Genomic DNA, 12,255 nt, shown 5'->3' on the forward strand with positions numbered 1-12,255 from the left:
GGTAGCGCTGCCGGACACCCGCTGCCCCACAGCGAGGAATAGCCTGACCCTCCCCAGGCTGCTGCAGCCACTGACGCGCAGCCACGCACACTCGTAGGGGAAGGTGTAGTAGAATATAAATCTGTGCTGTTCTATTCGGCTCCTGTGTGTCCATAACGCCGTTAACAGCCGTCTGACTGAGGGCTCCTACAGCCAACGGCACCATTAACTCCCCGGTCTAATCACTCAACAGAAACACTATTTCCATTATTACAAAATCACTTTTAAAAGCAAGGGATGGGTGGTTTACTTTTTCGGGAAAGTGTATCACGTTATTTTTAATTGCCCAAGTTCTGTTGAAATAACAAGAAACACGGGAGCGCGGGGCTGGGAACGGGGGAAATGAAGGGAGACAGGAGCTGTCAGAGCGCGGCCCGTGCGGCTGTCAGAAACCTTCAGTGGAAATTAGCCTTAAAAGCGCCTCATTCTATTATTAAGAACTTTCTTGCCCCTGGTCTTTCCCCCTTCTCCTGATCCACTCTGCATATTCCATTTTACATGTTTAAATAAAAAAGTCAATGTAAATGTCTTTTAAATTGACACTATCACAAGACACTGAGGTCCCTATGAATAAGTTACTGCACTCTGACATTTGGAAGTCATCAAATGAGACAGTATAATGTCAGCTTGATATTTTTCACACTATGAAAATATCAGCTTCATGTCAAAGATCTAAATTCCATCTTAATGTAATAAATTTTCTTGTATTCGCAGACTAGTGAAAATGCTAAATATTTAAATTTGAAATGAACTTCTACAGTTACAATCTGGCCTTCATATTCTGTTATTATTAAACTGGAAGTCAAGATCTTATTTTCCACCTTTTTTATGATTTCTTCAAACATTGCAGTGTTTGATAGAATAACACAAGCCATATTAATTGCTCTAAATGGATACTTTCCCATCAAGGAAAATCTTGCTTTTTAGAGCCAGCCTGTATTAAACCAGCTCCGGCATCCTGTCACAAATCGATATGCCACTGATGATACCAGTATCTTCCACTTTGCCGGACAAGACAAACAGAATGCAACCTTTTATACACAGTTAAGATTAATCTTCCCAACGTTCTTTGCAAAAGCAGTATCCTTTGCTTTCCACTCACTGTAATTATGGCCCAAATAAATTAGGTGTTACATCGACAACCACTAGCGATTATACACAAAACTGTGCGTTCAGACCCATTTTCTAAGAGAGGAGGAGGAGACAGTCCTCTGGGAAAACGTCAATTTGGAACATTCATCTACAGCTTTTTACTGGTATTTCCATGCTAGTCACCTGCCATCCCAGCTACCACACCTGTAAGCTGTCCTAAAATCAAGTACTCTAGAAGGCATTAAAGGACAACTCGAAAGACTCTAAAAATCACTGCAGTTACCCTTTTTGGGATCACAAGACAAATACTAAGGAGGGACCCGTGACCACAGCTAACCTATGCAACACAAATCACATCCATCTTTCAGCACTGCTGTAGGACACCCGCAGTTCCTGGATCTTCTGCTACAACAGCACTGACAGCTCTAATGCAGCCAGGATGGTACTCTTACCAGATAGAACTGTTCTTAACTGAGTTAAGTAGCACTGATTATTCAGATACCTAAGAAAGAAGACATTATTTCTCTAATAACAACCGTGTTATCGCAATGGCAGAAGTTTTCCCAAAAGTGGCTTGTACAAAAATGGCTGAAAGCAACATGAAAACCTGAAAAAATCACTCCAAATGAGCCAAAAGGCAAAAGTTGAAAGAAAACAGAAGAAGCAACCATTGTAACTGTGAAAAACTGTGCTAAAACAAGGAGATGTTTTTCCTCAGTATTCTCAAGTACAGCTAGTAGAGAAGTTTTCATCATTTTTTTGGCCCAAAGCATCATGGTTTTTTAAAGTTGGAATACATTCATTTAACAAAAAAATTACATTTCAAATTAAAACTACCAAAATTTGCATGGTCTGTTTTAAAGTTAAATTCAACATTTTCATGAGGTTTTGCTCTTTGGTTTTTGAAAATAAGCTAATGAATTCTCACTGATATATAAAAAAAGCCTTCTCTAATTTGAGAAAAAAAAAATCAGAGGAAAAAATATTTTCTATTACTTTTCCTTTTATGTATTTTAGAAGCAAAGATTTCAAGGATTTGTGGTCTTACAGTGCTTTTTAAAGACACTTGCATTTTCCTCCATGCATTAAACAGCTCTAAGTCAATTCCCTAAGACACTTAATCTTTTGGCAGCTGGAAACTCATTTTGGAAGTCTACTAATGATCAATTAAAGCATTAGCTATCTCTGTAGACAGGAGGTTTATGGGGTCACAGTCTTCAGAAGCCGGAGGCAAGAGCAGCAGCATGTTAGAGAAATATCTAAAATTTTCTGTAGTTACCATAAAACTGGCAAAACATTGGAAAACAAAAATCATTACTTAAGTCTTCAATGGGTTTTTTTGCCAAAATATGTTGAAAACAAATGTGATGGTTTCTAAGTGAGGCCATGGTCCAAACTGAGCATCAGCAAAAGAAAACATCTATTCTTTTAAAATTTTTTGAGGCCTAATAACAGTCCAAATACTTCCAATAAATTTACATTATCCATTGAAAATTTGATCTGTTCCAACTCCAGTCATAAAAATACGTATCCGTGCTGCAAATACGCAGACAAGTCTTGCGAGTAGCTGCCACTGGAATGAGTGGTTCACTGGTAAATAATGTAACATTTCATACATGCTCAAGGCCACACATTGAGCTTTGGAGTCAAGAACAGTACTCTGCCCACAAGTTCCTATACAATTTGATGTACACGTAGTAAGACCAAATAAATACAACTGTCACATTCATAAAACAATTTAAGATTCTTTCTCTAGGAATCTGGCAAGCCATTTTTTCTTGAAGGAGATGCACATAAAAGTGATTAACCATCTAATGCAAACTAAAAAGGATGCTTTTTACAAAATGACTTCTAGTATGACTATAGGTTCCTATTATTACTAACATTGCCGAGAGAATCAATACTTACTTGATTCACTGCATATAGATCTTTGCCTGCAATTTACCTTGTACAAAGTAAGACAGAATAATAAATAGAACACATTTTCTTTCAGTGAGAGTAAAAATGCATGAAGGTGCCTACTAAAAATATGTAGAAAACTAACAATGCTGTGTATTTTTAAAAAGAACATATGTAAAGATATTTGTGGGTAGGGAAGGCTGTGACACAGAAGATATAAGAACAGCTAGTATTACGAGTAGTATATTCTATCCTCAAAATAAGCTCAGCTTCCACATCAAGTACATCTGCTTGTAGAACCTTACTACATGGATTTTCCTCCAATTGTAAGCAAAGGGATACAAAGGATTAAAGTGTAATTTAATTTAGTAAATGTTGGGGACAGATCTCTAACGAGTAAAGTGTGGTGGTTCTGAAAGAAGCATTTCTACCCTCTATAAAAAACACATTAGAAAGAGTCCAGAAATTAGGCAGCGCTCCTTAGTTTACCAGTTCCCTTCATTTTTAGCTGCTGAGCTACAGCAACCTTAGTATCTGTGGCTGCATCTTTTGAACTTTGGCACATTAGCTATTGTTCCTCAGCACTTTGACACAAGAGTTAAACAAACAAAATGGGAGCGCATAAGATGCCAGACTATTTATGATCATTTTCAGAGCACCAAAGGATCCTTTGGCACTCTCATACCTTTCAGAAGCAGAATCATATTCATCATCATATTTTAGACTATCTATATACATCATTATTTATATATAATTATTTACAGACATTAATGTCCTGATAGTAAGTACCTTATGTAAACATTAGACAGCATTGCTGTCCCATTTCACACTGTACTAGCATACCTCTTTCACATAATTCAAAAATGGTAATCCAGAACACTTTGCTTTGGCAGTAAAATACAGCAATAATCAACAATAGACACAAATACCTTCTTACCAGCAACAGAGTCTCTTTTTTCTACAACAAAGTAGGGCAGAAATTCTAGGGCTTAGCTGAAAAATCCTTGAAGAGATTGAAGCTAGGACCATTGGCATAATATGAAAGGGAGGAGCAAAGTTGTTTCTAGGGCATAGGGGAATAGATAGATAGATAGATAGATAGATAGATAGACAGATAAAGGGTGACAGAAGGGCTACAGCTCACCTTTCCAAACTGCCTGCTAGTACAATGCAAGGGCAAAATGTCATAGGAACACTCACCACTGCCAGGAACTCCAGGCATCTGGGAAGGACAAGCCTGTAAATTACTCCCTGATTAAAGGGCACTCGTGTTGGCCAGACACTAACAGGACACAGCATGGAAGTGCAGAGAGCTGGGCCAACCTTATGAAGTAGGGAGGGTGTTGCAGGCACAGCCACCACGTTTGGTGCCCACCTAGGCTGGCAGCACACTGCCAAGCACCCTAACTGCTGGGTAGTCACCGGCTGCCTGAAGTGATGCAACAGCAAAAGGCCAAAACCAGGTATCTGAATGCGGAATGGTCTCCTGCTCCAGATAATAAAGGTAAGTACCACTCTTGACTACATATGTATGACCCAAGACCTGATTACAATTGGAAGGTTATGCCTGAGTTCTTTTCCATCAGTCAGTCACAGAGACTACAGTTTCTGAGCACTACAGTATCCTTGAAGAACGCACCTTCAGCTGCAGGCCAGGAGAGCTCTTAGACAGGACTTGTTTTAACTGCAAGAGTTAAACACAATAAGTCAAGCAGGGCTTCAACACAGGAAAGCAGAACGCAGGTGTTTAGATACCTAAATACACCACTGATTTTAAAAGTGGCGCTGCTTTAGTGACATTGTCCACATTTTCCCTTTTCCATGTGCACAAGGTTAACCTGGTTTGAGATGATGGGTCCAGAACTTCTGTTTCAGTCCAACTGGGACTGGGAACCTGATGCTGCTGCAAATTCCCTTAAAGGGCCTGATCAGAGTACTCCTTCACTTTTGTCAGCTTCATGAACTCTCCATACCTTTCTACAATTACAAAGAAAGGATACATTTATTTATGCATCAACACACACACATTACCTTTAATCTAGTCTAAATAACAGTTTTACAGTTAAAACGTCCCAAAGGGTAAAAACCATCAATTTAAATCACTGTTTTTCAAGTTTACATTAGAATTCTAATCACTCTGACACCCATCTTCTGAGAAACAGTCAACTGCCAACATCACGCATGAAGTAACCCAAACCTAAAAGAGAAAACTCCATGTTTACCTCCTTAAGTTTTACTGCTTGTAGAAATGAATTCTTTTCATTTACACTTCAAGAATTATTAAAAAAAAAAAAAAAAATTCCTTGCATTCCTCTCTTCAGAAGTTAGCCAGACTCAGGATTTGTTGCCATATGCTCTGAGAGCAGCTGGTTTTGTTGGCAAACACTTGAATTTAGTCCTTGGGTTTTGGCTCTGTATTCACCTAAATAAATGAGCAGTATATATTAAAAAATGTGATTAGTTATAACAGACTATTATCTCCTATGACACATGCAAGAGCTGATCTTAATACTTCTTACAGGTAAAAATATGATCACCAAATACCAAAGTTAAGAAAAGTATATTTATTTTATTCTCCTTTTTGTTTGATGACAAAGTACATTTCAGTAACAGCAGCCAAAAAAAACCAATTTTGAATCTATGTGAGATGGAACAGAAGACGGTAAATGCATGAAGTGGCATATGACACCTTTCACCAGATTTAGCAGCAATTACAATTTCCCTAACGCACTCAACAGCACGCTCCCGAAATCAACAAAGCAAATCCATTCTTCTGAAGTTTCTGAAGCACTCCCTACATCAGGGTACCTTTTCCATATTTAGTTGTGAGAAATACAGAATTCTGCATATATCAAGTTACCAAATGCACACATAAACCAACCAACCAACAAACCACCCCAAAAAGCAGTCAGCCTCAGTCTTACTGTTAGAACAGAGAGGAGCAGCTCTGTCGTTATCAGACATACCTCATACAAGCTCATACACTTCTCACATATCTCATATATACATTGTGTTCTCTGTTTTTCACTTAGATATATATAAATCACTAAAAATGTTAAAAAGTAACAATGAAAGTGGTTGGGGTTAAGAGTATGGTTTTCTGTTAGGATTCTGGACTTCTGGGTAATATTTTTTCCTACCATGGAGGACAGTTGCCTCTGAAGTGGGAACCATTCATCTCCACTAGTACCTTAAAGAATGGAAGCTGCTTTGAATAATTTTTTCCTAAATGGGAAGTTACTTGACTGAAACATTGAGGTGCTTTCCTCTCAGGGGGAAAAAAAAAGCTTACAATATCAGTTAAAAATAACTGCTTTCAGAAAATAAATGTATACCTGGTTCCCAGTTAAGGTTGTGAAGTTTCATGAAGGTAACTTCTCCCCTTTGATAAGCTACAATGTGAAACTCTCTTATTCCTTCCATTCCCAAGTGTTTTGCATGGAGTAATAACTCAAGAGTAATATATACTGAATTTAAATTCAGGAGTATGTGTCACCTGAAATTTACCAAGCCACGCAAAATTAAAGCTATTACAGTTGAAGACTTAAAAAAAAAAGTTAGTTTCCCTTATTAAGCACAAACTTTAATCAAATCTTTAAGCCACACAACATTAACATGCATCACTCTTGGCAAACGCTCAAATCAAACTTATTTCTTGGCAGTTTTGATACCCTTTTAGCCAAGTTATAGACACATCTGTAATATGCCTCACTGTAATCACTATGCAGAAACATGTACGACTGTAGTCACACACCCTTGTGTGATTCTGCATTACATAAAAAAACCCGCTATGGTACAGCTGATGAAGCCAAGATGCAAAATGCAGATGCACTGCATGACAGTTTCTTTAAGTAAGGCTTAATTCTGTCCTGAATGCATTACATGAGACACACATTAAAGACATGAAAATACTAGAATAATACAGTTTTCTTACATCAGAAAACAAACCTTTTAAATACTCAAATAAATAGGCATTAAATATCAATTTTATCTCCTTCTAGAAATGTTTTAAAAGTAATTGACACTCATTTCCTGCTTCTATCAGATGTTCTTCTGTTTAAAGATAAACTGCAGATTAAGGCATGAATATATTCTCCTTATTTTCAACCTAACATACCTTTAAAAATACTCATATACACTATACTTCCTTTAACAGAATGAACTTGACTAAAGTTTTCTGAGGAGGCACGTATTTGAACAGGTAAAGTGCCCGTGCGAAAACAAGTTCATGGTTTTATATAGTTAGTAAAACATGCAGTTTGAACAGTCCAGATCTTTTACCCCTTATGCATCATCTAAGTATCCAAACACTGTAACTATATGAAATTGTTTATGAATTTTCCAGTTTTCGCTATTTAAGTAATACTCAAAACTCCAGTCAGCATCAGAAACCTATGAATTTGGTGCAGCTCTGGAGTCATGAAATGAAAAAACAGCAAGCTTATGCAGAATCTGTGACAAAGTAAGAAAAGATTTCCCAGCTCTTAAGAAAATTAAGATACATGTTTTTGCTACTATAACTTTATTATTTAATTCAAAACACCATAAAGCATTGGCGTACTTAACAGACTTCCCCATCCACCCTTCCCACCCCCAAAGAACAGTGGTTATGATGAAAATAACAGTTGCCATGAACTTCTGTTCCAAGTCCTAATATTCACTTATCCTCAGTCTAGGAGGAAAGTGGTTTACTTTTTGACTACACACCACAGGAGCAGTTATGAAGTCCACCGCCACCAAGCTACCTTCATTCTGTCCCACACCGCCGAGAGAGAGTCAAACGCAGGGCGAACATCCAGGATAGTGAACTGGTAGTTCTTATCTACTGCTCCACCATCATAGTAATCAATAACATATCGCACTTCTTTTCCACAGCGGTCAACAATCCAATCATGTCTGTCAAAGGGAAGTTCATATCTGGAAAGACAGAAAAACAATGTAGATATTTTAGCGGGTATTACAAACCTGGGAGAGATAGCAGAAGTCCTATTTAAGAAAATTTATTTAGCCAGATACTGGCATAAGATCCCCACTAGTACTTCCATCTTCTGGTTATTATAACTTGCAATTCCAGTTCTGAAACATCTTAAAATTAATTCTATAGCATGTTTTCAGACATGTCTCCCTACCCTCCCACCTCACCAGAAGACCTTCTTTCCTGCCCACATACCCCATCCACGAACGTATTCTGGCTCTTGGTGAATACTCCTTTGCTTTGCCTCCAAAACGCATCAGTGATGGTCCACATGGACATTCCCTGTCCACACAATTATAAAAGAAAACAATTTTTACCTTTTAAAAGTCTTATTTTAAGTGTTTAAACCACTACAGTAATTTGGTTTAGTAAAAGAAGAAAGAGCAACAGTAAAAAATTAATTACAAGTGATCTAAACCAGCTTTTTTTTTTTTAAAGGTTTGAAAAGTGCCTCAGTTTCTGACAGCACTTACTGCTGAAATGATAAAGTACCTTTGATAGTTCCACACCATTCACCGTTCTAACTTATCAACAGAGCAGTTCTCAGCAATTCTAATCCACAGATTGAATCGATTAAAGAATAGAAAACCATTAAAGAACAGAAAGCTGTAATCCAAACTACTGTGTAAGAAAGATCATAGAATTTCAGGAAGCAATTTCTACATACACAGTGCTTAACTAGTCTGTCTCTTCTGACCTAAAAAGTGACAGTTTGTTTTACACCAGTTAAGTTTACATCTCATATTTTTTTTGTAACATAAAGATTTCAATTAAATAATTCCTGAATAGATACAATAAGAAGCTAATTTCTCCAAATCTGCATTGCACTCCCCACCAAAATGCACATCAGTTTTATCAACATAATAGTCATTCAGTTCTAGTTAACCCCTTCTGGATAATCTTCCTCCATATTAATCAAAACGCAGGCTCCTACAAGACGATAACTTTTTTGAGACCTATCAGCACCAGAGTATTTTTGTGAAAACTAAAGAGAGATTCTACTTTTAAAGAATTACAAAAAGCAAGAGCCAAACCAAAGGATTTGCTTTTCACTTCATATGTACGTACGCAGCATGAAGAGCTTCCCACTTCAAAATCTCCTTCCAAGCTTGCTCGTTATTTTGGTTGTGAATCTTAATAATGTTGGTCATGTCTTCACCTGTTATGTCATCATCTTTCCACCTCCACCTAAAAAATAAGAATTTGAAAACAGTTTACAAGCATTACAGCGTAACAACTCCACCTTCCTCGGTTTATCTGAGGAACTTTTGAATCCAGAGATTTAAGGTTTTATGAAAAGACACAAGGCAAGTATGTAAACTTCTGGCTCATCTGCTTACGTATCTTGAGAACCACTTAATTTTCTGTGTAAAAGTCTGGTTATCAAAGTTATAATCACAGAGATCCACAGATTCTAGTTAGCTAAATTAACAGCTTAACTGGATCAGAAAGTTATCAGAGTGTACAAACATCAGCACATCCACAGGACTTGCAAAAAAGCTTAAGCAAAACCCCACTTGCATTCCTAATGCACAGAAGTCCTTGTACTCAATACATTCTGCATACACTTAGAGATGCCTTTCATCTCTCAACCCCAGCTATGACTATGCGTGTGCTGCTTTTTCAACATTGAACACATATAAGTGTTTATGGGATCAAAACTTGTGTGTTCAATACAGACCACTTATGACATATACTCTTAACAACAATACTGATACACAGAAAAAAGAATTACTGTTGTTTTAATAGTAACTGCCTTTGAAGTTGTGTTTGAGAATGACAAACAAATAATTACAAAAGACTGAGGAAATAGCAGCACAGAAGGTTTTTTAGGCCACAGGAGACGTTTATCATTCAGTGAGATCTTGCCTACACTGAATTTTTGTAAAGACTGAAAACAACTACTTGTCAAACAATTATCACATTTTTAGCAATTCTGCAAAATCAAGTTACATGTTCTCACAATCACAGAACTCTTACTATCAGTTTATAGGATTAGCATGAAGTTGAATGAGTCTGAAAGCTGGCAATCATGTCAAAGTCTGTCTATGCCTACACACTGACTTTCAAGAAAATTTTCTTAGCTAGTAGCAGTTGCCTGACATTCCCTATCATCTTGCTGGTCACCAGAGATGCGGCCTTTGAGACCAGCTCACCCTTTAAAATAAAGCTGTTTATAAGACTAGTAATTTTTAAAAGAGTTAATTATTTACTGCTTAGAGTCCACAAACTCTTAAATGATATCGATGAATAATAACTGATTATATTACTTCATGAATTTCAGGCTCACAGACTCCACCTGATAATTCCTAGTTCATTTACCCTTTTCTGAGCATGGCATTCCAGAACATTTGCTCTGAAGGGTAGACCCATTTCTTGTCAGAATGTGCTCTAGGAATGGAAGATTCTTCTCTTACAGTTGACAATGGGAACGGTTGATCTGGGGATGGCTGCTGATTAGGAGGAGGCATCTAGAAAACAAAGAGAATCAACAACAAACTAGAGTAGGAATTATTTTCATGTTTCAGAAAAATCAAAGCATAATTAACCAGCTGCTACAAAGATCAAGGAGTTCGAAGCCCACTAAAATTATCTTTCTATTTTGCAGTAAACTACTTGCACAACTTTGTTATCTGAAGACTAGCATCCCTTCTGCCTGAACTTCAACTTTCAAAAAAAACCAGTACTTTTTGTAAATGAGAGGAAATCTTGGAGAGATCCGAATCAGAACTTACCCATACCACTATTACTCAGAACCTAGAAACCAGTAATGTAGCATAAAAAACATGCGTGTAACTAACAAATAGAAACAGACAGCAAAAGATATTCACAAACAAACTGAAAAACTATCTTTTACCAAAAATTTGAAGAAGGGGCTGTTAAATAAGATGTAACATGTTTTTATACAAATATTTGCATACAAAATAAGAAAAAGCAGTGTTAAAAATTAAAAGATAATGTTAATTGCCAGAGTTTCCACCTTAGACAGTATCACTATTTACATTTTGGGGACAGTATTTCAGGAGAAACAAGACTGAAGAAAACATCTGAACTATGCAAAAGTTACCATATTGCTAGGATCTATGTCATCTTCAACTCGAGATGCACCAGACTTCACTGGACACGCCACAAATTCATACGCTCTATCCTGATGTGCAGGAACATCGTCTGTGTTCTCAGTTCTATGATCAGGGGTCTTCATATGCATTGGACAACCTGAAATACAGGAAAAAACAGTATATCTTTTGCTACAAAATGAAAACTCTAAGACATGACAAGAAATGGAAAACAGTTGATTGAATGCTCATGTAAATACAAACTGGTATTTTGCTTTCCTAGAATTCAGGGCCCAGCACCATGCCATGATAATATCCAGAATTCTTATGTAGTCCTTGAATGCTCATTCCCCACCCCATGCTGGCCACTACATTGAACTATTTGTACTTAAAGACTTCCACAGCAACATTAATCCAACATGTGTTGACTCTGTCAACAGAAGAACTGATGTCCTCCTTCTCCAGACACTCATCTTACCCCACCCTGCTGCTGCCCTTTTCCAGACGCATGCTCTCTAGTGACATCCACCTGTTCCCAGTTGCCATCGCTGTGGGGGTCCCCGCACCTCCCTGACCCTTTGTGGGTGCACCACCAAATGGGAAGAAATCTGCAGCACCCCCATGAAACGTGACAATCGGGACTGACCCACAGGGCCTACAGCAAGCACCCACTGTCTCTACAGACAAAGCAGCTCGCATGCTGTTCTGGTGAACAACTACCTCTTTTTCATGAGAAGTTACTCAACAGCTGTTCTTGCTACAGGAAAAACTCAAGTTTTTATTTGCAGAATAACTTTTTTATTTTCCAAGTATTTTTAATCTGTTTTTCATGTAAAGAGTTTGTTTCATTTAAGTTTAAAGAGTAATTACCGCTCATTTTTTCTTGATGCATAGGACATTCTGAAGGTGGAGGCACCGTCTGATGTTGCTTAGATGCATTTGGCGACTGACCCGCAGCAGGCGGGGAGGACGCAGACAAGCCCATGGCTTCCGCACACCGGCTCTTCTACAGCCACGTTTCTAAGGGGAAAAACCAAACGTCCGTAGCACGGAACCAGACTGGCCATTTGCACAGGTGAATGCAAGGACGGGGGTCTCGCTGCACCACAAATTTAACAGAATAAATTAAAAACCGGTTTAAGCAACACGGCCCCAGCCTGAATACGATCCACAGCGCCTCCCAGGGCAGGCAGC

General features: G+C 37.9%; 1 protein-coding gene across 1 annotated transcript; it reads right to left on the reverse strand.

The window, feature by feature from the left end:
* Positions 1-7,540: 7,540 nt before the first annotated feature.
* On the reverse strand, positions 7,541-12,046 carry HCCS (holocytochrome c synthase). The gene is made up of 6 exons (XM_010178079.2): positions 11,932-12,046; positions 11,073-11,221; positions 10,328-10,476; positions 9,074-9,193; positions 8,201-8,287; positions 7,541-7,947 (listed from the first exon to the last, which is right to left on the reverse strand). Exons 1-6 carry the CDS (start codon positions 12,044-12,046, stop codon positions 7,749-7,751), a joined length of 819 nt encoding a protein of 272 aa, XP_010176381.1. The 3' UTR covers positions 7,541-7,748.
* Between the last annotated feature and the right edge of the window lie 209 nt (positions 12,047-12,255).

Source organism: Antrostomus carolinensis, unplaced genomic scaffold (assembly GCF_000700745.2).
Source record: "Antrostomus carolinensis isolate BGI_N321 unplaced genomic scaffold, ASM70074v2 Scaffold48841, whole genome shotgun sequence".
NCBI classification, from domain to species: domain Eukaryota; kingdom Metazoa; phylum Chordata; class Aves; order Caprimulgiformes; family Caprimulgidae; genus Antrostomus; species Antrostomus carolinensis.

Bases quoted from the DNA above. Each gene is read 5' to 3' on its own strand.
- HCCS (XM_010178079.2), bottom strand. From the start codon at position 12,046: ATGGGCTTGTCTGCGTCCTCCCCGCCTGCTGCGGGTCAGTCGCCAAAT. The intron at 9,194-10,327 runs GTAAATGAACTA...CTTATTTTTTAG, and splicing joins AATGCCATGCTCAGAAAAGG to GTGGAGGTGGAAAGATGATG. The intron at 7,948-8,200 runs GTATGTGGGCAG...CTGTCTTTCCAG, and splicing joins AGAATACGTTCGTGGATGGG to ATATGAACTTCCCTTTGACA.